The 24,926-nt window shown below is 37.5% G+C and overlaps 1 protein-coding gene across 1 annotated transcript; it reads right to left on the bottom strand.

Moving 5' to 3' along the window:
- Positions 1-19,454: 19,454 nt before the first annotated feature.
- LOC104228334 (galactinol--sucrose galactosyltransferase) lies at positions 19,455-24,249 on the bottom strand. The gene is made up of 6 exons (XM_009780779.2): positions 23,522-24,249; positions 23,143-23,412; positions 22,622-23,052; positions 22,357-22,534; positions 21,141-21,508; positions 19,455-20,169 (listed from the first exon to the last, which is right to left on the bottom strand). Exons 1-6 carry the CDS (start codon positions 24,060-24,062, stop codon positions 19,606-19,608), a joined length of 2,352 nt encoding a protein of 783 aa, XP_009779081.1. The 5' UTR covers positions 24,063-24,249; the 3' UTR covers positions 19,455-19,605.
- Positions 24,250-24,926: the final 677 nt, after the last annotated feature.

Here is a 24,926-nt window from a genome sequence, read left to right as displayed (position 1 = left end):
GAATGGCTACTCCTCTTCCTATACGAAGGGAGTCTTGGTAGTGGGCTCTGATTTTCTTTTTTGTTGTCTGGATTATTCCAGGGTTGTAATCCAAATCTTTCTTGTGCTCGCCAAAGTGTGAAACCTTACTATCCCGTATTTTAATAAAATGAAAGTTTTTTTTTCCTCATTCCTTATTTTGTTTTAATTTTTCTTCTTATTTTTGTCTTCTGAACAGTTCTCTTTCTACTGATTCTAATGACATGGCATGCACGACGGATCTTCAACCTAGTCTAAAAAAAGAAATCAATCAATCTGATTTCGAACTTATAGTACAAGATTGTGATGATAAGTCGGAATACGATGAGGACTAAGCCTTCAGAAAAATTAACAGAGAGTTGAGCCAAGTTGAAAAAAAAAAAAAAGAGCCCAACTCAAATGACACGGAAGCCGTCAATCTAGGGGATGCGGATGACATCAGGGAAGCTAAGATAAGCATCCACATGGAACCAAACATCAGGGAAGAACTAATCAAAGCACTTACTGAATTCAAAACATTTTGCATGGTCATACGACGACATGCCGGGCTTAAGCACCAATCTAGTGGTTCAAAAATTGCCCACTGACCCGGCATTACCCCCCGTCCAGCAAAATTCAGGAAGATCAAAACCAACGTGAGTGGGAAGATTAAGGAAGAAGTGACCAAACAGCTGAATACTAAGGTTATTCGGGCCGCTCGATATCCTGATTGGTGGGCTAATGTGGTGCCAAAAAAAAAAAAGGAAAATCCGAGGTATGTGTTGATCATCGCAATCTAAACAGAGCAAGCCCGACGCTTTATGATCCACAGATATCGAAGGGAAATGCGTCGACATGGCTATCAATTCTGACGCAGTTAAGAGATATTATGATTTCTGGTAATTGTAATTGTTGTTTGTTTGTACTTAGCATTTATCAGAGAATGAAATGACGGAGGCAATTCTTTCTTCTATCCAAACACTTTGACCTTTGCTTCCCCTTTTGAGCCTTATTTACTCTTTCATACCCCTCTTTTGGAATCTGTAATGAAAACGAAAAAAGTAATGATAATAAGAACAAAAGAAAAGTCAAGAAAAAAAAACAAAGGAATGGGAACTACGTTTGACCTGATTCCTCAAAGAAGGATACGTAGGCGCCTCACGGCTCGGTCATAGTGTAACATAGTGTGCATAAGGTAACATATTGTGACAAAATAAAAATCCCCAAGCAAGAAAAACTGGGGCAGAAGTTGGCGCTTGTAATTTTGGCAAGAAAGTTTGATTCCAAGAGTTGTACTATTTTACCCCTAAAAATTATTTTTGAACTTTTGATACCCCCTTCTCCTTTCAGCCATACACAAAAATCCCTATTGATGTCCAAAAAAGACCTCCCGATCAGTATCTGAGAAGTGCTAAGTCAATGCAAATGGAAGTCGGGAATAACACTCTGATCCCCAGCAAAGAAGAAGATCATAAGCTGGAACTGAATTGATAGCCGAAAGAATCCCCAACAGAGAGAGTCATATCGGCAACACTCCAATTCCCAGCTGAAAAATAAAATAAAATGAGAGAGTCTTATCGGTGAAAACCTTCACAGGCACCATAAGGCGACAGGAGTTGAGAGAAATGAGAGAGTCTTATTAGTGAAAACCCCTCGAAGGGCACTATGAGGCGACAAAACAAGATTGGCGGGAAGGATCCGCAAAGAGTTGAGTGCCTGTTTATCCCCAGCAACATGAGGCCGTCTGGAAGGTTGATTGATACAAATAGACTGGGTTGATTAATCCGGAATGCGCGACATGATCGTTGGAATCGGTTATATCATTCAGATAAGTTCTTTTCTTTCCTTTTCCCTAGCATTTGTTCAGAAAGACTTCTTCTTTTTTCTATTTTTTGAAATCATCACTTTTTCATTTCTTGGTTTAAAAGACTTACCTTCCCAGCAGTTTGTTTTTGAAAAGGATTTTCAGAGCTTACTACCAGTTGCCAAAATGATGCAAAGCAAAATGCGAATAGGACACGCCAAAGATAAGGCGATAAAGAGAAAAGAAGTTGGTCGCAAGACCAAATGATGAAAGGGGCCTAGATCCCAATAGGACCAAATTTCCAGGGGAAGTTGGAGAAAAACAGGAAAACAACAGTTGAGAAAATTGTGGACCTAATTCCAAGAGGGCCCCCGACAGATCATCGAGATGTAGGAGCATCCCCAACAGATTTTCGACCAAGTTCCAAGAGGGTCGGACAACATAGAGTGGGGAAGGGAGAAAGGGAAAAAACCATCCCAGTAGGAGTATCATAACCAACCACCGGGTTTTTAAACTAACAAATTTTGTTTGGTTTGAAACAGGTAAATGGAATGGCAGTGAAGACCATAAGGGAAAATGCAAACTGGGGCAGAAAATTTTCTTTTCAGTTAGAAAATTTTCTGGAAATCAGGTACCCATTTGGGGAAGAATAAAGATAGCACCAAGGAAGTGGTCTTTGAACCAGGGTTTCCCCCAACATAATAAGCTTCCAATGGAGGAAGTTGATCCCCAGCAGACAAAACAAAGAGATGACATTTGTGCTCAGAAAAGCAAAGAGCCATTATCCTCCCCAGCAGCTTCCAGAAGAATGAAGCATCGATTTGAAGGGATAAAATTCCCCAGCAGCGTTATCCTCAACAACGTTATCCCAAGAAGATAACACTTTTATCCCCAGCAGTGTTAAGAAAGAAAAAAAAAAGAAAAAAGAAAAAAAAATTGAATTTGAAGGAAGGAAAGAAAGGAGACTCCCCCAGTGGTATTATCCCCAGCAATCAGGCATCCACCTGGAGAACAAGGATGAGTAGTTGAAGTATTAGTAATCAGGCATCCACCTGGAGAACAAGGAAGAGCAATGAAATATCAGAAATCAGGCGTCCACCTGGAGAACAAGGAAGAGCAATGAAAGAAACAGCAATCAGGCATCCACCTGGAGAACAAGGATGAGTAGTTGAAGTATTAGTAATCAGGCATCCACCTGGAGAACAAGGAAGAGCAATGAAATATCAGAAATCAGGCGTCCACCTGGAGAACAAGGAAGAGCAATGAAAGAAACAACAATCAGGCGTCCACCTGGAGAACAAGGATGAAGAAAAGAAATAGCAATCATCTGGAGAACAAGGATGAAGAATTGAATTAGCAGTCAGGCGTCCACGTGGAGAACAAGGAAGAACAGTTGAAATATCAGAAGTCAGGCGTCCACCTGGAGAACAAGGAAAAGCATCAAAACTGGGGCAGAAGATTTTCTGCCATGGTCGAAAATTTTCTCAGAAGAACAAGGAAATCAATTCAAGTTTTAAGAGATAGCAAGACAACAAGATTTGGAGAAAAACAGTCGGAGGTAAGACAATTCCAAGATGTTGAAAATGGGATCATCCGCCCTCGAATAGGATATTTGGGTTCATCCACCCTCGAATAGGATATTTTGGGATCATCCGCCCTCGAATAGGATATTCTGGGTTCATCCGCCCTCGAATAGGATATTCTGGGTTCATCCGCCCTCGAATAGGATATTCTGGGTTCATCCGCCCTCGAATAGGATATTTTGGGTTCATCCGCCCTCGAATAGGATATATTGGGTTCATCCGCCCTCGAATAGGATATTTGGGTTCATCCGCCCTCGAATAGGATATTTTGGGTTCATCCGCCCTCGAATAGGATATTTTGGGTTCATCCGCCCTCGAATAGGATATTCTGGGTTCATCCGCCCTCGAATAGGATATTCTGGGTTCATCCGCCCTCGAATAGGATATTTTGGGTTCATCCGCCCTCGAATAGGATATTTTGGGTTCATCCGCCCTCGAATAGGATATTTTGGGTTCATCCGCCCTCGAATAGGATATTTGGGTTCATCCGCCCTCGAATAGGATATTTGGGTTCATCCGCCCTCGAATAGGATATTTTGGGTTCATCCGCCCTCGAATAGGATATTTGGGTTCATCCGCCCTCGAATAGGATATTTGGGTTCATCCGCCCTCGAATAGGATATTCTGGGTTCATCCGCCCTCGAATAGGATATTCTGGGTTCATCCGCCCTCGAATAGGATATTCTGGGTTCATCCGCCCTCGAATAGGATATTCTGGGTTCATCCGCCCTCGAATAGGATATTCTGGGTTCATCCGCCCTCGAATAGGATATTTTGGGTTCATCCGCCCTCGAATAGGATATTTTGGGTTCATCCGCCCTCGAATAGGATATTTTGGGTTCATCCGCCATCGAATAGGATATTTGGGTTCATCCGCCCTCGAATAGGATATTTGGGTTCATCCGCCCTCGAATAGGATATTTGGGTTCATCCGCCCTCGAATAGGATATTTTGGGTTCATCCGCCCTCGAATAGGATATTTTGGGTTCATCCGCCCTCGAATAGGATATTTGGGTTCATCCGCCCTCGAATAGGATATTTGGGTTCATCCGCCCTCGAATAGGATATTTGGGTTCATCCGCCCTCGAATAGGATATTTGGGTTCATCCGCCCTCGAATAGGATATTTGGGTTCATCCGCCCTCGAATAGGATATTTGGGTTCATCCGCCCTCGAATAGGATATTTTGGGTTCATCCGCCCTCGAACAGGATATTTTGGGTTCATCCGCCCTCGAACAAGGATATTTTGGGTTCATCCGCCCTCGAATAGGATATATGGGTTCATCCGCCCTCGAATAGGATATTTTGGGTTCATCCGCCCTCGAATAGGATATTTTGGGTTCATCCGCCCTCGAATAGGATATTTTGGGTTCATCCGCCCTCGAATAGGATATTTGGGTTCATCCGCCCTCGAATAGGATATTTCGGGTTCATCCGCCCTCGAATAGGATTTTATTTTTTAAAGTTGTTGAAATCAGGAGCCCCCCTGAAGAACAGAATGGCGATGTATTGGTTGAAGAGAGGAATGACATTCATTTTTAAAGTTGTTGTTGAAGTTGGGAGCCCGCCCATAGAACAGAGGCATACATTTCAGTCTTTAATTTTCAAGCATTGAACTTGGGAGCCCGCCCAGATAACAGAGGCATACATTTCAAGTCTTTAATTTTCAAGTATTAAAATTGGGAGCCCGCCCAGATAACAGAGGCATACATTTCAAAATCAAGTCAGAGGACAATAAAACAGAGGGTTACAATAGGAATCCCCAGCAGGAAACAATAAAATTCCCCGGCACCGGGAAACAGAAGGTTGCAACAAGAGGTCACAGTACAAACTCAAGTACATGTGTCAAAAGAAGTAAAGCACCGAAAGAAATGCAAGCAGACAAGGAAGCAAGGCAACAAAAACAAATTGTACTCTAGCCTAGCTTCTTGTTTTTTTAAGCACGGTGTAACAAGGAGATCGGTAAGCAGTAGTAATAGCATGCAACAACAGTAACATTGCAGTCCAACGGTAGTCCCAGCTACCAAAATTTCTCGAACTACATTGACCTGATTCCTGTTTAGCCCAGGATATGTAGGAAACCTTTGAAGCAAAGGTTCGGTCAAATCTTTTTCAAAAAAATGCTTCAACGGAGTACTCGGATGGGCAAAAATCGCTCGCTTTATCTTTGCACGAAAACCCTTCGTGTCTCCGGGCAAAGAGGGGCAGCTGTAAGCACGTGATTTTTGCCCTATATGAGAATTACTCCCAAAAAATTCAAAAATAAAATGATTTTTCTTTGGTGTACAATTTTGTGATATTTTGAAGAATTATTTGTATTTGTCTGTGCGTGTTTATTCGCTAAATTAATAAAAAATACAAAAATATGTCGCATTTTGCATGTAGGATTTAATTCTACAATTGTTAGTAATTAAAATTGTTTTACAAAAATTAAAAATTACAAAAATAGGCATCGTTTGCATTTTTAGCATTTAATGTCCAAATATATAATTTTATGCTTAATTAATACTTAATTGTGCGTTAATTGTTATTGGGAGTTAATTTGCGCCTTTATAACTTAATTTAGTTCTTAATAATAGTTTAAGTATTTTTATAATTTAGTTTTAGAAAAATAAAAGAAGAAAAGAGAGCGAAAATATAAAGAAAGTCGGAATTGGGCCTCTTCTTCAATTTCAAGCTATAGGCCCAAAAAATGGCCCAATCTTCCCTACGACCCAGTCCATTTCAAACTGGGTCGACCCAGTCCATTAACCCAACACCCCTTCTTCATTTTTGTCCAACACAAAACAAAACCAAAAAAAAATAAAAAATAAAAAATAAAAAGTGAATTATCACTATTAATAGTTTTATTTTTTGTTTTTTTATATATATAAAAAAATCCGAAAATATTTTATTTTATTTATTATTTTTATTTTAAAATATATATATATATATATATATATAGTAATTTCGGAAATGATTTTAAAAAAATAAAAAATAAAAAAATAAAAAAAAGTAAAAGAATGTAGAAAATTTAAAAAAAAGTAAAAAGTTTTAAAAAATTTAAAAGTAAAAGAAGGTTGGAATTAAAAAATAAATATAAAGATATCTGAAAATTTAAAAAATTTAAAGTAATTGAAAGTAGCATTTTTAAAAGAAAAAGAAAAGATAGTGGTTTATTTTTTAAAGAAAAGTTAAATAAAGTGAGATTCTCTTTTAAAAAAATAAAAAGTGGGATTTTAAATAAGATAAAGTAATTAAAGTTGGAATTTTAAAAATAAAAGTAAATAAATGTGGGATTTCTTTTTCTAAAAAAATAAAAGCAATTTGTAAGTGGGATTTCTTTTAATTAAAAAAATAATAAAATAATAAAAAACAAATCTGAAAATTTCGAAAATTTTGCTATAAATAGAAGAGAAAATTTAGGAAGAAGGGTGGAAAAAAAGAGAGGAAAAACTAGATAGAGAGAAGAAAAAAAGAGGGGGCGGAGTGAGAAGTATACACCCGATATACATTCTGTATACACTGAATATACAGGGGCAGAATTCATTTTGGAGAGTTTTGAAGTTGAAAAAAATAGTTACTGCTTCATTGCCTCGCTTAAGATCTGAAATAGTCAGAACCTTCCTGCCTTTTACTTCTTCACTATACTTGGAGTCGTTTATAGTCTCCTGGGTTTTCTGCTATTCCTACTGTACTGGTTTGCGATGTTGCTGAATCTGCTGTTGCTGTGTTATTACTGCTGCTGACTTCTCCTTCTTTTGTTCTTGTACTGCTGTTTCCAGGTACACATTTGTACAATCTCGGCTTGAAGCAAAAAATGAAATATTAATCAGGCTTTGTTCCTGTTGAATTCCTCCTGTTTAGATTTGTGGTTGAATATAATTTTTCTTTCTTCGTATAAAGATGTAGTTGAATGATTAATGAATAATGAGGTTGCATATGTATACTTTCTTCATCTAATAATGTTAGTTTAAATTACGGAGAATAATTAATCTGTTTTGATATTATGGTCAATCTCATGTTCTAGTATTATTGAATAACAGAATATAAAATGAAAGCAGTTTTTCTTTGTACAAACTCGATCGCAATTTTCCATTCGCATTAGCCGTAAACTAATAACTAATAAGTTACGTTTTTCAGCATGTAAATAATTAAGAGATTTTCTTTTAGTTTAGAGACGAACTTAATAGAAAATATAGTCATTGTAGGTTTATCCTGTAAAAATAAAAATGAGACGAGCCTCGCCAAATAAAACGTATAGATTGCGGGGCCCTCACAAAATGTATGGTTTAATTAGAATTCGGAAGGACCGTTTAGCGAATTTCACGGTCTTCCCCAAAATAATAACGCGATAGTCTCTTTAGGCGCGTGTTTAATATTTTACTTTCTTAAGCCTGGGTGTGCATTTCATGCGACCCGAATCCAAATCCCAAAACATCAAATAAAACGTGTTCCGGATTGTGGGTGCATTTCATGTAACGCAGTCCAAAGACGTGTTTTAAGCGATGTTCATATTTCTTTTAAAAACAATAATAATAAAGCGGTTAAAAGATAAAATTTGCACATAAGTTCATATTTGTATAAAATCAGACAATCAAGCCGAATATAACAGTTGAGCGACCGTGCTAGAACCACGGAACTCGGGAATGCCTAACACCTTCTCCCGGGTTAACAGAATTCCTTATCCGGATTTCTGGTACGCAGACTGTAATATGGAGTCATTCTTTTCCTCGATTCGGGATTAAAATTGGTGACTTGGGACACCCTAAATCTCCCAAGTGGCGACTCTGAAATAAATAAACCAATCCCGTCTCGATTGTCCTTTAATTGGAAAAACTCCCTTGCACCCTCGCGGGTGCGGAAAAAGGAGGTGTGACAAACCCCACGCTCATCATCCAGCGCGTATCTTGCCTCAATATAGCACTACGATGTGCAATCCGTTGTTTCAAACCCTCAGGACATCATTTACAACCACTACTCACCTCGAACTGGCTAATTCTCTAGCTCGCGATGTCTTTGCCCCTCGAATTGGCCTCCACGCTCGTCGAATCTATCCAAAATCAGAACGAATACATCACAATATGCTAAGGGAACAAAGCCCAAGTGAAAACATTCGAAAAATATAAAAAATCTCGAAATTAGCAAAGATCGAGCACCGGGTCCACGACTCAGAATCGGGTAAAATTTACATTTTCAGAATCCTCATACTCTCACTAGTCTAACCATACCAAATTATCCAATTCCGATACCATTTGGTCCTTCAAATCTTCATTTTACATTTTTGAAAGGTTCCACAATTTTCTTCCCAAATTTCATCTCAAATCACGAATTAAATGATGAATTCAGTGATAGATTCATGTATTCTAGCCAAATCTGAGTTAAAATCACTTACCCCGATGAATTTCTTGAAAAACCTTCGAAAAATCGCAAAAATCTGAGCTCTCTAGGTCAAAATATCAAATAAAACCCAAAACCTCGTATTTATAGAGTACCCCTCGGATTCCGACATCGCTGACCGCACAAAAATGACCGCGGTCTGCGCAAAACCAGCAGGGTACGCGCAAAAACGACCGCAGCCGCGCAGGTCTTGCTCTGCAGGGATAGACTTTAGTATTTTGGCCATAACTTTCTCTACAGATGTCCAAATTGCTATATCTTTACCTTTCTAAAAACTAGACACAAAGATTTACAACTTTTATTTTTGAATCACCTCAAAATTCCTTGTGGATCAAAAGATATAAGATTCCAAAGTAGGACCAGCAACCTGCAGTCTTCACGACCGCGGCCGCGGCCACTTTGACGCGGCCAGCACTAGGCCAGCGCGCCCAGCGCGAAAAGGAGCGCGGTCCGCGCCAAAACCGCTGCTCCCTCCATTTTTCTAGGTTTTGGGGTGTCCGTACTCGCTCAAAACTCACCCGAAACACACCCGAGGCCCCCGGGACCTCAACCAAAAGTACCAACGCATCCTAAACATTATTCAACCTCGTTCCAATCATCAAAACACCTCGACTAACACCAAAATCATCAAATCACATCAAATTCAAGCCTATGAATCTCAAGAACTTCCAAATTCCATTTTTGATCAAAAACCCAACCAAACCACGTCCGAATGACCTCAAAGTTTGCAGAAAAGTCCAAAATGACATAACGAAGCTACAGAAACTCTCGGAATTCCATTCTGACCCTCGGATCAAAATCTCACCTATCAACCGGAATTCGCCAAAATACTAACTTCGCCAATTCAAGCCTAATTCTACAATGTACCTCCAAAACCACTTCCGATCACTCTCGTAAGTCACAAATCACCTCCTGAAGCTAACCGAACCATCGGAACTCACATCCGAACCCTCTAACACATAAGTCAACATCCGATTGACTTTTCCAACTTAAGCCTTCTTAAAAGAGACTAAGTGTCTCATTTCTTACCAAATCCTCTCCTAACTCGAACTAATCATCTTGATCCCATAAAACACGGATAACAAAGCATAAAGAAGCTGAAATAGGGGAAATGGAGGGGTAACTCATGAGACGACTGGCCGGGTCGTCACACACTTTATTTGGCATCCTCAAAGATTGGTCAGAAGGTCTTTCTTTGGACCGTAATGCAGGTTTTTGGACAGGGTTAGAAAGAAAGGGTGGTATGAAGGCTCAAAATAATTTAAGATGAAAAGGGTTCAAAATTACAACTTTTGGAATCAGGCCTTTTGGCAAAATTAAAACTTCTGCCCCAGTTTCTTGAAGTTTGGGGAATTTTTTTGGATTTTTGCTTTGATGGGATTTCTAAGAAAAATTGCCCCACTCTTGACTTCGGGGATTATGAAATATTTTATTTGGTGTGACTGAACCGTAAGGCTGCCTACGTATCTTGTGGTGACAAGAATCAGGTCGAACGTAGTTCAAAAGACAAAGTTGTTTTTTTTCTTCTTTTCCTTTTCTCTCCTTTTTTTCTTTTTCTTTTTCTTTTTTCTTTTCTCCTTTTTTTCCTTTTTTTTTCTTTTTCCCTTTTCCCTTTTTTTTCTTCTTATTCTCTTTTTCTTTTCCTTTTCTAGTTCCTAACTCTATTTCTGATTCCAAAAGAGGGGTTTGAAATAAAAAATTAGGGCTCAAAATGGGTAGCAAATGATAAAAGTATTTTGGTAGCAGAATAAAATGTCTTCGTCATACCAAATTTAAAAATGTCAAGTACAAACATGCAATTGAAGATAAGCAAACAAATCACACACAGTTTCTATTGATGACACCAACACAAACACAAAGTGACAATGGGCAATACTTTTGTCCCAATGAATGACTCTTACCAGTTCGAAGCAGATTGACTCAATCTTAACTTGATGTGGAAGAATGCATTTCAGCACTGTCTAATCTACCTCAAACTGCTTAAGAGACATTCTCTTGTTGTATGCTCTCATCAACCTCTTGATTTTCTAGACCAACTACCTCAGTTTCACTCAATTTAAGCTTCAGGTCATCTCAGAATGCGTGAATTACTACTTGTTTCCTCAAATGCCTCTTTTATCGTGTTCAAAACTGTGTCATTGCTTCATGATTAAACTAACTTTCAAGACCAAACTAAGAATTATGTGTGCATGTCATGTCACTAAAGTCGGCATGAAAAGAACTATAAAAGGAAAACTGACCTAAACAAAAACCGACAGAAAACAGGAGATTGCATTAGACAGATGGTGAACAGGGTTTGAAAAAAAACAAGCAAAATAGACATAGATTACTATCCTGGAACAATCCTAGATAACACTAGATGAGTTACTACAATAAAACGAACTAGGCAAAAGAAGAAGAGTTTGAACCACAAGACAATGTCTGGATTACAACCCTAAAATAACCCGGATAAACAAAAATGACAACAAAATAAACCACCAAAACTCCTCCCTGGCTAGCCAAGAAAAGAGTGTCTTTCCAATTACCAAGCTCAATATCTTAGGCAATGGGTTGCACATAAAAAATACTAGGACCTTCACCAATCTCAATATCATTAACTTCAGTCAGCAAGTTTCCAAGAGGATTCCCATACTTCTTGTCACCACGCATCTTCCCCACAAAGTGTGCATCATCACGTACAGGTAAAGGATTATGTGCAATGTTCTAGGTGTCATTGTCTTGGACCACAATTATCCCTTCTTGAATCATTCTTTCTATCTCCCTTTTCAAAGCATGACAATCTTCAATGTTATGCCCTTGGACATTAGGTGGTACATGCACCGTACAGTAGGATCAAAACCTTTTGCATATGGGTCCGGAGTATAGTCGATGAGCAGCTCAATCACGCCAGACTGTTTTAACTTTTCAAACAAGCCTGTGTATGATTTTCCGATTGGAGTGAAAGACTTTTCTCTTTGCTGCTGCCTTCTCATTTTGTACTCCAGTCTTGGTTGGAACCTCTTTCGGGTAGGGGGTTGATATGCTTGTAGAGGCGGGTAAGACATTTGTGGAGGCGGTGCAAGCCGTTGCGAGTTTTGTGAGTGTGGAGCATATGCCGGTGCATTGTGTATAAAGTACTGGGGAGGTGAGGTATGACTTAGGGGATTTTGTGGAGGGAAGTAGCATTGGTGAGGATTATCTGGAGTATGAGGATATTCATGGGGTCGGTATTGAGGCTGAAAGCATTTAGCAGGAATGCTCATTGGATTCTGTCGTTGGCGGGGCTCAGCAACATCTTTTCTACCAATCGGAGCACTGACCCGAGCAACTTGTTCGTTCCATCTGAACCAAAACTCCTTAAAATTTTCCTTGGGTCTCTTTCCTTGGGCATCGTGGACTTTGAACACAGTCTCGTTAGAGGATCGAGGAAGAGTAGACGGTGAAGGAGCTACAAAAATAGGAGCAGATGTTGGAGCAGGGTATGAGGTTGTTTTGGCTGGTGGAGCATGGAACATTTTGGAGGAAGTGCTAAGGTAATTGTGGTAAGGGGTAAAGCCCGATGCATGTTGAGGGGAAAGATCAACAGTAGTGGGAACCTGGGCTTGTGATAGTGGTGGGATAGTTGCAGGGATTTCAATGTAGTTAGTGGGGAATGAAGGTGGAGGATGCCCTTTAATCCAAGACTAATACATTTCTGCCATCTGCTATTTCAACCTTTGGACCTCCTCTTTCAATTCAGATTCCGACCCCACAATCTCCCTCGAGGGGTCGACAACCCCGGTATCCAAGTCTTTGCTAGCCATGGCTTCCTTGCTTTTTGACCTTGTGTTGTATGGGTGAATCACCAAAGTGCCACAAACTAACCACCCTTTGTTATGATAACAAAGAAAGTAACAAAGATGAGCAAAAAAAAGCCAACATGTTAGCGTTAGAGCATTTATCAGATAGAAGTATCACATTGCGTGTAATGCCCCTAGTCACAGTTAACGATTCTAGAATGGCTTCGAGAGTACGAAGGTCATATGGCATCATCCCAATTTCACTCTTCTTGGTCCTTGCTTCTCTTTCCTTTCTAGCACTACTGGGCCTGCTCATTTTCCTTCCCTTTTTTCTTTTTAATTGCCACTCTTTTCTTTCCTCTCGTTTCTCATATGCACAATTTCATCTCTTTTTTTCTTTTTTTTTCTTTTTTTTCTTTTAAAAAAAATAATTCGATCGAACCCTATGTAGGTTGCCTACGTATTATGTCCCTAATGAATCAGATCAAGCGTAGTTCTGAAAAAGGTAATGGACAAATAAACTAAAAATAAAAATCTTTTGAACTTTTCATTTATAATTTTTTTGGTTTTTCAAATACAAAACAGGAAGTAATATAACAAAAGACTCGAAAATCTTAACTAGACTGACAGACTCGATACTACTGTACAAGACTAATAATTTAAAGATAACATAAAATAGACTAAAAAATAAAAAGTTTCTTCAGCCAGCTCGTGCATGCAATGGTCTTGACTAGAATGGTCTTGGGGCGTCTGTCATGCTCAAGCTATTGCAAATGAATCCATGCCTAAATAAGACTAAATAAAGTTCATGGACTCAAACTCCAACCAATCATGGCCTAAAAATTAATTTGCAGAAATGACCCATTTTGCAAAAATAGCCGATATGGCAAAAAATGGCTAGAGATGCAAACTCAACAAAGGTGACCTCTAAGACATGAAAATATACTTCACTAAGGCTTATATGAAATCAAACTCCTAATAATCATGGCCCAAAATTAATTTGCAAGAATGACCCATTTTGCAAAAACGACCGACATGGCTAGAAGTGGCTAAAGATACAAACACAATAAGGACGGACCTTAAAGTAATATGACACCTAGTTGTGGACTTAAGATCCTAAGACATGGGTTATTGAACCACTTTTGCGAAAATGATCCCATTTTACAAGAATGGCTGATGTGACAAAAAGTGGCTAGACATGCAAGATTTGGCTAAGACCCCGCAAAGCCAAGAACCTAAAACTTACTAGGAAGACCTGACTCTACGTGGGTTGCCTACGTATCCCATCCCGAAAGACGAGAATCAGGTTCGCGTAGTTCGGGAAGATCGGACATGGAGGAAAGCTTAAAAAATGCAACTAATTTGGGAAACCCATTTTTTGTCCTTTTGAGAAATGGTGGAAAATGTAAAATCTTTTTGGATTTTCATTTTCTCCCTTTTTTTTGAATTTTTTGGAAAATGATAAAAGATGTAAAATCTTTTTGGATTTTCTTTTTCTCCTTTTTTTTGAATTTTGTTTTTTTTTGAAAAATAATGGAAAAGTGTAAATTTTTTTTTGGATTTTCTATTTCATTTTTTGGAAAATAATGGGGAAAGTGTAAAATCATTTTGGATTTTCTATTTTCAATTTTTTTTTTGTCTTTTTGGAAAATAATGGAAAAGTATAAAATCTTTTTGGATTTTCTTTTTCGTTTTTAGAAAATAATGGGAAAGTGTAAAATCATCTACTTCATTTTATATTTCACCCTCAAATAACCTTGGTCCGCCAAATGACCCTTTTACCACTAAAGAGATGCAACATGTAGCACATAGGGATGATTAAATGTCTTTTTGGGCCATAAGCCCATTTTGACATAATTTAGGTAGGCCTCCTACAGCGGGACACGGTGCCTGGGACCGAACCCTGTTAGGTTTGAATGATATGATGCACATAAGTATGACCTAAAGGCTGACCTACGGTTGGGGTTCACTAGACAAGGCAATTCGGGGCGGCACATGGTCGATGACGGCTGCTCTAACTATCCGCCCACTCCACGCTCCCACGCCACCCCCCTAAAGACACAGGTGACTCACAAAAAGGCCGTGTACGCTCAAACGTACTTCTGAAGACTTGTTGCAGAAAGAAGACTCGGGGTTGTGCAAATGATGACAGTTCTAAAGCAGTAAACATATAAAGCAAAAACTGTAAACACATAAGCAACTAGCAAATAATAGCAAAAATATAAAAACAAAATAAAAATCAAGTAAAGCTAATGAAAAAGCACAGAAACCTCAACCAAATATTCTAAAAGCCAACAAGATCATAGTACTAGCTCGAACCTACTTGTCCCCTGCGGAGTCGCCAGAGATGTCACACCCCCCCTTTTTTTTTTTATCAAACCTCACTATACCCTCTTAAAAATGGATAAAAAGATTTAGTAAAGCTCGAAAGGATTTTCAATTAGAAAGTGACAAAAATTTGTTCAAAAGGAAATAACTCAGAGTCGCCACCTGACATTTGATTTCGGTGTGCCAGGTCACCGTTTTAAAAAAATAATTTTTCCTTTAAAACAATTTGGACTCCAAACTAAGTCTGCACCAGAGATTCGGGTAAGGGGGTTCATTTGACTCGGAGAGAAGGTGTTAGGCACTCCTCAAGTCCCGTAACTAGTACGGTTGCATACTTGATCAGGTTGGCATTTAAAATATTCAAATTGAGGTATAAACACAGAAAAGAAAATAAATACAATAGAGGTTCGAGGTCGTCCCCACCTAACCAAAAGAAAATAAAATAAGAAAATAAATGTAAAATCCTACATACTAATATATACTATACTTTTCCAGGAAGTTCGTCATGGCCTCCAAATACATGATACTACGGAGCATACCCCGGATAAAATATATACAAATTCTTCGGGGCATTCCCTGGATAAATTTAACTAAGGGAACAACCTCTCGCCTCGAAATTAACAAAATCCTAAGGCTTGCCTACCCGTGTGTGATCGTCCTAAACATTCTCCTAACGATTAAGAAAAATAGAAATAAACTTAAGCTAAAGTATATAAAACAAAATAGAAATAAACTTAAGCTAAAGTATATAAAACTTATTTCATGATCATTTTTTCTTTTGGCTTCCTCATTTCATGTGTTTGACTAAACCCAATTCCTAAAGAATGAGAACAAATTAACTACTAATGCGCTTTGGCCTTCCCCCACTCTTCCTTTCCAATTCTAATGTCCAAAACAGATAATCAACAAAGCATCCATCACGTGAAACTAATAACCACGCAAACAAAGAGATGATGAATGAATTTTTTTTTTTAAAAAAATGGTAAACAAAAAGGGAAAATGAATACTACGCTAGCTCACTCAATTTGAAAGAACATTTGTTTGCTTACAATTTCATACAAGCTCACATGATCCATGTTAGCACAGATTTGCAAAGAATAACGTGAAATTTAACTACTTTCTTATAATAAAGATTTAAAACAAAGAATCAACTCAAACAAATTTGAAATTAACACTGTAATATCACTTAATAGCAACCAAAATGTGACAACTAACCAACACAGAACATTCACATAAGAAATGGTAAAAGACGAAGAGTTTAGAATAAGACCTCGATAATATTAATAAGAACTCGATTACAGCAAAATACGGACCGAAAAGTGAAGTCGCAGCAGGAGCGTCGACCGCGAACCACGAAATTAACCTCAAAAAGTAATCCGAATCGGCAGCTAAAATAAAATTTCGATCCTCGACGGATCTCCGAACCAAAAACGGACTGAAACTCTACATGAGCTCAAACAATGAACTCCGATAAAAAAAATCGAACTTTAACTCTGTTTCTGCGTCCGATGAAAGAGTACAAGAGGTACTTTACCATATAAGTAAGGAAACGAGCCTTCTACTTGAGACACTAAGATTAGGGAGCATATATTTTTTATGCACTCCTCAACAGATTCTTGAGGTGGAAATTTACAACCCTTTAAAAGTGTAACAACATAACAAAGAACATTTTCCCCATTCTTCTATTTCTCTATTTCGTTTCCTCTCTCCAGTATTCCTTTTTTTTTCGTTTCTTTGTGTATGTGTGTGTTGCGGCTGAATATTAGAGTTTTTCCTAAGGGTCCATGGCTGATTGATGGGTCTGGAGATTTTCGGCGTTTGGAGCTTAGGGTGTCCGGCGATCTGCTTCTTCTCGTTGGTATTTGTGAAGTGAGGGGTCTGTTGGTATTGGGCGGCTGGTTGGTTCTTTTGGTTAGGGGTGTTCTCTAGCTGAAGAAGAAAAAGAAGGTAGTCATGGGTGTTTTTGGGTGTGTTCGTCGAGTTCTGAAGTTCAGGTGGTCTCTAGGGTTTTTCTTCCAAGTCTAGGTCTAGTTTTTTTTTGTGTTGTAGTCTAAGGTTCAAGAAGCAGACCTTAGGGTTGGGGTGTAAGGGTTTAAAGAAGAAGGGGTAATGAGTTAGGTCTTGCTGGGCTTAAAAATTGGGCCAAAAGATTAAAAATGGACCTTTCTCATTAAAAATGTGATAAACTAACCCAAAAACTAGGGGTGGACATAAAATCCGAAAAACCGAATTCCGAACCGAACCGAAATAATTCGGTATTTCGGTTTCGGATTTTTTCGGTATTTCGGTCTAATTCGGTATTGCAATTTCGGTATTTCGGTACGGTCCTCGGTATTAAAATTCTGAAATTTCGGTATTTCGGTATACCGAAATACCGATTTTCAAAAGATATTTTCTTAATAACCCAGCCCACTGCCCATCGCCCCAGCCCCAACGTCCAAGCCCAAACCTTTCTTTATTTAATTCCCAACCCCAGCCCATCTACCTAGCCCACTCTAATTTCTAATTTCTTAATAACCCAGCCTCAGCCCATCGACCCTTTGGCCTATAATTCTAATTCCCAGCCCCAGCCCCAACGCCCAAAAAATTTCAGTTTGCACTTTGCAGTGCACTGGAGTTATTTGGTGTTTTAGCCTATACTTTGATTAATAACTCAATTCTCTATTCTTTATAGTTCAGAGCAGATTCTTTCACAATTCACAGTGAAAGTTTCAGTTGTGCATGTGCACTGTTAGCATTGAATTCAACGAACCAAATTAAGAAATACCGAACCGTACCGAAATATTTTGGTATGGTATTTGGTATATACAATTAATAAACCGAATACTGAAATACCGAACCGAAATTCGTAAATACCGAACCGAAATACCGAATTTCCACCCCTACCAAAAACTCACTCTTCCTTTTGAAAAATGATATAAAATTTATAAAATAAAAATATAAAACTAATCATAATTAATTAAAACAAATAATATTATGCTATGAAACTATTTTGGTATTTTTCAAGATTATGTAAAATAAAAATCCTAGTAAAATAGTATGACTACAAAATATTAATGAAACTATTTTTTTTTAATTTTCGTTTTTGTGCCAAAAATAATGTAAAAGAGTCAAAATTAGTTGAAATAACTATATTTGACCTAAACTAAGTATTTAAATGCTAAAAAGAGTAAAATCTAGGGGAGGGTCAAAAATTATATGTCTACACCCATAGGTGATATAATTGGTTATGTGCTCCTATTTGTGGAGGCTACGTACGCACGAGGTGACGAGAGTCCGTGAATAGCTACTATTATATGTAAGTCCGGGTAGTCTAGGACCTAAAAACATGCTATACTTGGAATATTTGTAATCTTGTTGGCAGTTGAATTGCTTAAATCTTATCGAATTGGTAAATGAATTTCTAAAAGGATTAAACTTTATTTTCTTAAATCGCTAAAAGAGAATTGGCTTTTATTTGGATAAACGTTCCCTGATAAATTCTTAATTTGCTGTTTGAGCATGTATTTCTATGTGTACCTGCATCGCATGTATGATTCGCGAGCGGGGTAATAGATGCATCTATGGTTCGCGTCGTTCGACCCTCGGCAATGCACATTTTATATTCATATTGGATCGGGTCGTACGACCTCGACATGATATGCACATGCTTGTATTGTTTACCTGAGATTTATAAATGTTGATAATTGCCTTTCCTGGGCAGAGATAAATTGATAAAAGATGATGAAAAGTAAATCTTTGGAATCCATTATTATTTGAGAAGTTGTTTACCTATTATCCGTCTTTATGAGTTTATAATTTCTTTATAAAAATTCATGATCTCCTCCCATTTTTTTTACAACTATTATTATTGGACCATTAGTAAGTGTCGAAGTCGACTTCTCGTCTCTACTTCTTCGAGATTAGACGGGATACTCATTGGGTACACGTTGTTTTCGTACTCATACTACACTTGCCGTGCATTTTTGTTGCACATACACATGCATCTCTAGTGGCATAGTGGGCGTAACAACATGGTTGATACTGAGACTTAGGTGAGCTGCACTTCTCGAGACGACCCCCAGCCAGCAGAGTCTCTTTCAGATTACTATATTTACTTTCTGTCCAATATTGTAGTCCGGACGGTTGTTGACTTGTTGTATTACATTATTTCCTAGAAATTACTCATGTACTTGTGAGACCGGGTTCTGGGATGTTTATGGGGTATCTTGTATTAACTTCTTAACATTCATATTCGATTTGAAATGATTATCTTTTACTAGTGAAATTGAAGGAAAACCATAGTTTTCAAAATTATTAAAACGAGAATTAAATTAAGTATTTTGGTTGGCTTGTCTGACTACGGTGTCCGGCGCTATCACGACCCTTAGTGGATTTTGGGCCGTGACAAAATAATTTTTGAAGTTCTACTAAATCTCGTTTCTCTAATTTGAGCAAAAAGAAATGCTATAAATTGTGCCTTTTAATTTAGTTGGGACCGGTATCTTATATAAACATTGTAGTTCGTTATTCTTTTACTTATGTTTCTATTATGACTTCTCAAGTCAAATAGAGAATAGTTAATGATCATGAAAGTAAACAAATAACCAGACGAGAGAGCGACTATACGTATATAAATAACTTTCGTACTATATTTCATCCCCATAACAGATGAGGTACATGTATATAGTCATATAACTTGAAATAAGAAATGAGGCAAATTGGAAAAACTAGGAAAACCCCCTAATATTAACTAGTTACTAGTTAGTAACTAGCATCAAAACAAATACTGAATGACACATAAACCAGAAGGACTAAACCATGGCACATTAGTTACAACCATAGAGTCCTCATATTCAAATGGAACATCATCTCCATTGATTCTACAAGCTCTTGGCTTTTCAGAAGCAAAGATCCTCATTTCGCCCGCGCCCTTTATTTCAACTTCAACTAAATTAGCTTCGTCGTCGAGCTCAATAGATTGGATCGCTCCACCTGTATTGAGCATATTCTCGAGCCCGATCGGAGCGAATTGAACCAACTTGGCACCCAAAATAGTGATGGGAGAAACTGTTAAGAGCTCGAAGTTGAAGGGCTCGAGAGTAATTTGGACTTTGTCTGTGGGCTTTGCCAAAACCAGCTTCTTTTCTTTGAAGGAGTAGAGCACAAAGGTTTCAATTCCTTCCACGTAAATTGGGCTGGATCCATGCTTCCACTCAACGTCTTTTGGGCCGGCCCAACAAGTTACGGCCTTAGAATATTGAGAAGCACAAGTGTTTCGTCTGGCCTCACGGTCCCATCCTCCACCTTGGCAGTTAAATGCTCCAACAACTCCAGTATACTGAAATTGGAAAAATGAAAAAGGTTAAATGAGAGCCATTTTTTTTTTTTGAAAAATCTTTATTTTTTTAAAAAAAAATCAGGAACTTTCTCCTGAAAAATGGGTCTTATTGTTTGGTTGGTAACTGAAGATATCTTTTTTCACAAGAAAAATACAGATGAAGAATTATTAATAATTTTAACAGATTGGAATTTTGAATATAATGTGTAAGTATTAGATGGAGTAAGTAATATGAAGTTACAATTTTTTTTTTGGTAATTAGTTAAATTTTTATTATCAAAATTGGAGTTATGTACAAAATACAAACACTGAATATTGGACATCAAGTCCCAACGTTCAGTCTAAGCTTAGAAACTAAAATAGCAAAAAGATCATCTCAATAACAAAAGTAATTAGGCTGGGTAGTAATTTAAGTTCTCCGACCACTTTGCAATCTTCACCTTCATTGAACCTCTAAAGTGGATTTTCTGAACTATCAATCTAGCCAGAGGTGTACCTCACTACTCTGTTGTTTGCCTTGAAACACTATAATTTCTTTCCATCCACACATGGTAATATGGAGTTACAAGTTAATTGTAAAGAAAATGACTTCTGCCCAAAAAAGAGGGAGTCATATTGCGCTTTTGATTGAAAATATTTTCCTTGAAAAAACATTACTTTATTTGTTAATCATAAATAAAAAATAAATTTATAATAAAAAATACTTTTCAAAAAGGACTTCTTTCATACAAAACATATTAATGTAATTGTAATTTATTTGAAGATCTGATCCGGAATAACATAAATGAGGTATGAATGAGGTTAAAATTCATAGTTGTAAATTTGTCATTATAGTACATTGTAGTTGATGAGTTGATAATTAAATATTTATATATATTTAATAAATTTAAAATATAAATACATAATCTAAGTAAAAGTTACTGGATTCTTTCGAACCCGTACTTACTGCCCTAGCTCGGATGATGTCTTACCTTGTTTAGGTTCCATATTTTGAGCATAGTTTTCCCATCATGAAGTGGATCTTCAAACAGACAGTCACGCGTGGGAAGTGCGTAGTGTTGGCACCGCAGGATTGAACCATCAGGCAAAACCAAAGTTTTAAGAAGCTCAAAATTGTGTTGGCCAACAGAGTCACTAACATAAATAGGACCACCCGAGATGGCTCGAGACGCGGCGTGGAATTCAGCACAAGGGTGCGTGGACTGAAACATGTCCCAATCAGGGTGAATGAAATTGCCCATCCACAAGCTATTGTAAGCACAATGGACCATGTGGCAACCTTGTAGCCAGAATGTACCATTTGGATCTCCAGAAGGATCTGTGCACCAAAAGTCGTCTCCTGCACATTCACAAAATAAAAAAATAAAAATTCAAAAGCCCATTTAGTTTCCCAAAAACAATTATTATGGAAATATTGATCGATCTTATTATTTTATGAACTCAACTAATATTACTTCAAAAAAAGAATACGTAGTCTATCTTATTTTCTAGATAACTAATTTCAAATATTATGGAAAGGTATGTATAATTATTTTTAAAATAATTTTTTAGTGTAATTTTTTTATGTCGGCATATAGAAATTATATTATTGTTTAATGATGTATTGATTTCCCCCTAGTACAATCATACCTCTCTATAACATCATCCTATATAACATTCATTCATTATATGAAAGCTAAGTTATTCTTGGAACATATTTTCTGTAATAGCACTTCACTATAGTAACCAAAAAATATCGAAACAAACAAGACTGTTATAGATAGGTTTGACTGTAACGAGTGATTTTCTTATATAATTTGTTTTGCCTATTGTGAAGTATCTATTATTTTTATTCCTCTATCATGATCGATATCAGTAATCTATATACATGTCCTCCTTTATTAATAGTCATAAATTAGTTCCGTTAACCTGCACCAGTTAATTTCAGTTACATACCTACAAGACAGGGCTAATATCAACCACGCACTTAATTATATTTCCCACTTATTAATAGTTGCCAAAAATAAGGGAATGATGGTGTGAAAAGCATGGAAGTTAGTATCATATTTTGGACATTGCAACAATTAGAAAAGAATTTAAGTTTTACCAACTTAAACTTAAATAATATAGTCATATCTCCATGTCTTATTTTTGCAACAGTCAATATATAAAGGATAAGATAATACAGATTAGAATTTTGTAACTTACCCACACGACCAAGGGAAATAGTCTCAGTACCAAGAAACATGAAATCATTGCAATGTTCCATACTAGCAATGACTCCATTTCCTTTAAAATGGTTTTTCACAGAAGATGTCAATGCTTTATAGTAAGCCTTTGCCAAAACCACTCTTCCACCATAATCCTCACATAGCATTTCCAGCAACTACATAAATAAAAAATTTAACTTCTATATACTGACAGTATAAAGAGAATTTATCGTCGACGACAGTATAGAGAAGAGATTACTTACATGAATAACGTCAACTTTGACTCCGTCAATCCCAACCGACTCCAAGTGGGAATGTAGACCCTCATATAGCTTATCAACAATTTCTGGTGGGACCAAACCAATTCCATTATTCACTATTTTATCAACTGCCAAATCTTCCATTGTCTTCTCCAATCCAGGGGTTAGCTTAGGCCTAATAAATTTGGATTCGGGTAGACCCGATACCCCTGGCCTTAACCCGCCCCAGTACCCACATAGAGCATGCCACACGTACACATAGTCCACAGTCTTGAACTCCTCTTTGAGGTCCTTAATAAAAGCACCCATGCCCTTGTTATTATGGTCACCCTGTCCTATGCTTTTAGGACTCACATAATCTCTGAACTTGTAATTCTCCTGGAATTTAATTAGCCTGCACGGCATTTGCTCGCCCGCAGATGTTCTATTTATACCTGTTGAGACATAATATAAATATAATTACGTAATTTTAAAAAAATTAACGGTTAATTAAACTCGTATATAGGTTGATCACGTATTTGTACCTTCTGAGGTGATTGGATCGTCGTCGTGACAAATGGATTGCCAACCGTCGTCGATCAACACGAGCCCAGGTGGGCACCCACCTTCAACTAACCCTTTCACACCTTCCCACACCCCTTGAGGGTGCACTGTAAGGTAAAATGCATCCCATGTGCACCAACCAAACTTATCCACAATTCCTGGGGGTGTTTTTTCCTCCAGGAGCTTAAAAGTGCCTAGGTGAAACCTGGCAACTTTAATTGCATCTTTAACCAAGCTGTATGGATCATCACCTGCATCATAGACGAATTCAAAATTTAATCTTAATTTATGAGAAAAATATATACTTTTTTTATTTCAATTAATGTGACATTTTTTGCTTCTCGAGATTTAGTCAGTTACCTGCATGCATGTAGAGTACACTCCGGAATGAGTCGCCTGTGACTTTAGTGGACCCGCTTTCAACGCAAATATCGACGAAATCATCTTTTCCGGGCTGTAGAGAAGCCCGAAACGGGCCTTCAATAAGCGGGAGAAGCAAGATATAGGGCCGGGCCGAAGAATCAGACTTGTCAAGAATGACCATTTGGGTCTCATGCTCCAAATCTCTTCCGTTGGTTCCGGTCCAGTGAGTAGTCCACCAAACTTTGAACCGGAAAATACTCATGAATTTTATGTCCTTCAGTTTCCCTATTGGAACAACGTGGTGGCTTTTGGCTTCAGGTGTCTCAAAGCCCAAAAAGCAACCGGGAGTGGAAGTTACCGGTTTGTCCTTGGTTGTGTAGGGTGATGGCGTTGCAACAATATTATCTGGGACTTGAGAGAGGATAATTTGGTCATTGACTATGAAATTTGCATTTTTCAGGCTAATAGCTGACCCATGCAAAGGTCCATCAACAAGAATTTTGAAGTTTTCATCAGCTTTGTTCAAACTAGGAGCCATGGATTGATCAGTTATAAGCTGAGTAATCAAGAAATATTTAGGTTCTTTGTATAGACGAAAAAAATACGTTATAATATTTATTTAAGGAAAAAATGGAATGAAGAATCAGTAAAGATTTAAAATGATATTGAAAGTAATGGTACGTAGCTTTTTTCTGTGTGCGTATTGTTAAGAGTAAAATGAAGTTATGAGGATTTGATTTGGGACAATGCAAATTTATAGACACGTAAAATGGCGAGGACTGAACAGGTAATTAAGAAACTTCAGAGGAAGAACGATTTTGTTTGGTCGGTTTGGAAGAATTGAATTTTGATAGATTTAGGTGGGACAGACTATAGTGTAATTTAGCTAATTAATATCATCCACGTGTCCTTATCGTCGAGAAGATTTCTTGTACTCATTTTGGCAAAAGTTTTTAAAGTGACGAGTGATTTCACTTTGACTCTTACTAACTTAGAATAACTAGCTAGAGTACGCTTTACTAGAGAACACCAAATATTTCTTTTTCCTGTTTCTTTCTTGCTTTAAGGACTATTTCTTTATATTCTTCTAGGATATTCTACGAGAATATCTAAACTTTCTTTTTTTCATATAGCACCGGTACAATTTTCTCAAAGTATTTTTCTGTTTCGGCTTGAAAAAAGTAGTTTTGTCCGGGCCCACTTTTATATGGTATAAATACACCCGAAAAAAAATATTTTTGAAATACTTTTGACCTTGGAAGCTTTTGGAGAGCATTGAAGGCTACAAGACAAGGGATTTCGTCATCTCTCCATCAATTCAATACGAGAGTTTGGATTGTAACGTTAGATTGATGTTTTCAAACTCTTAATTATATTTGTGATGACGTGTTCCATGATTATG

Source organism: Nicotiana sylvestris, chromosome 2, assembly GCF_000393655.2.
Source record: "Nicotiana sylvestris chromosome 2, ASM39365v2, whole genome shotgun sequence".
Lineage (NCBI taxonomy): Eukaryota > Viridiplantae > Streptophyta > Magnoliopsida > Solanales > Solanaceae > Nicotiana > Nicotiana sylvestris.
Note: the sequence above shows the minus strand (reverse complement) of the source record. Positions and strands in the feature narration are given on the sequence as shown.

Coding starts and splice junctions, on each gene's coding strand:
- LOC104228334 (XM_009780779.2), bottom strand. CDS start 24,062: ATGGCTCCTAGTTTGAACAAAGCTGATGAAAACTTCAAAATTCTTGTT. Junction 23,413..23,521: donor TGTACTCTACATGCATGCAG/GTAACTGACTAA, acceptor TCTATGATGCAG/GTGATGATCCATACAGCTTG. Junction 22,535..22,621: donor TCAAAGTTGACGTTATTCAT/GTAAGTAATCTC, acceptor TTATTTATGTAG/TTGCTGGAAATGCTATGTGA.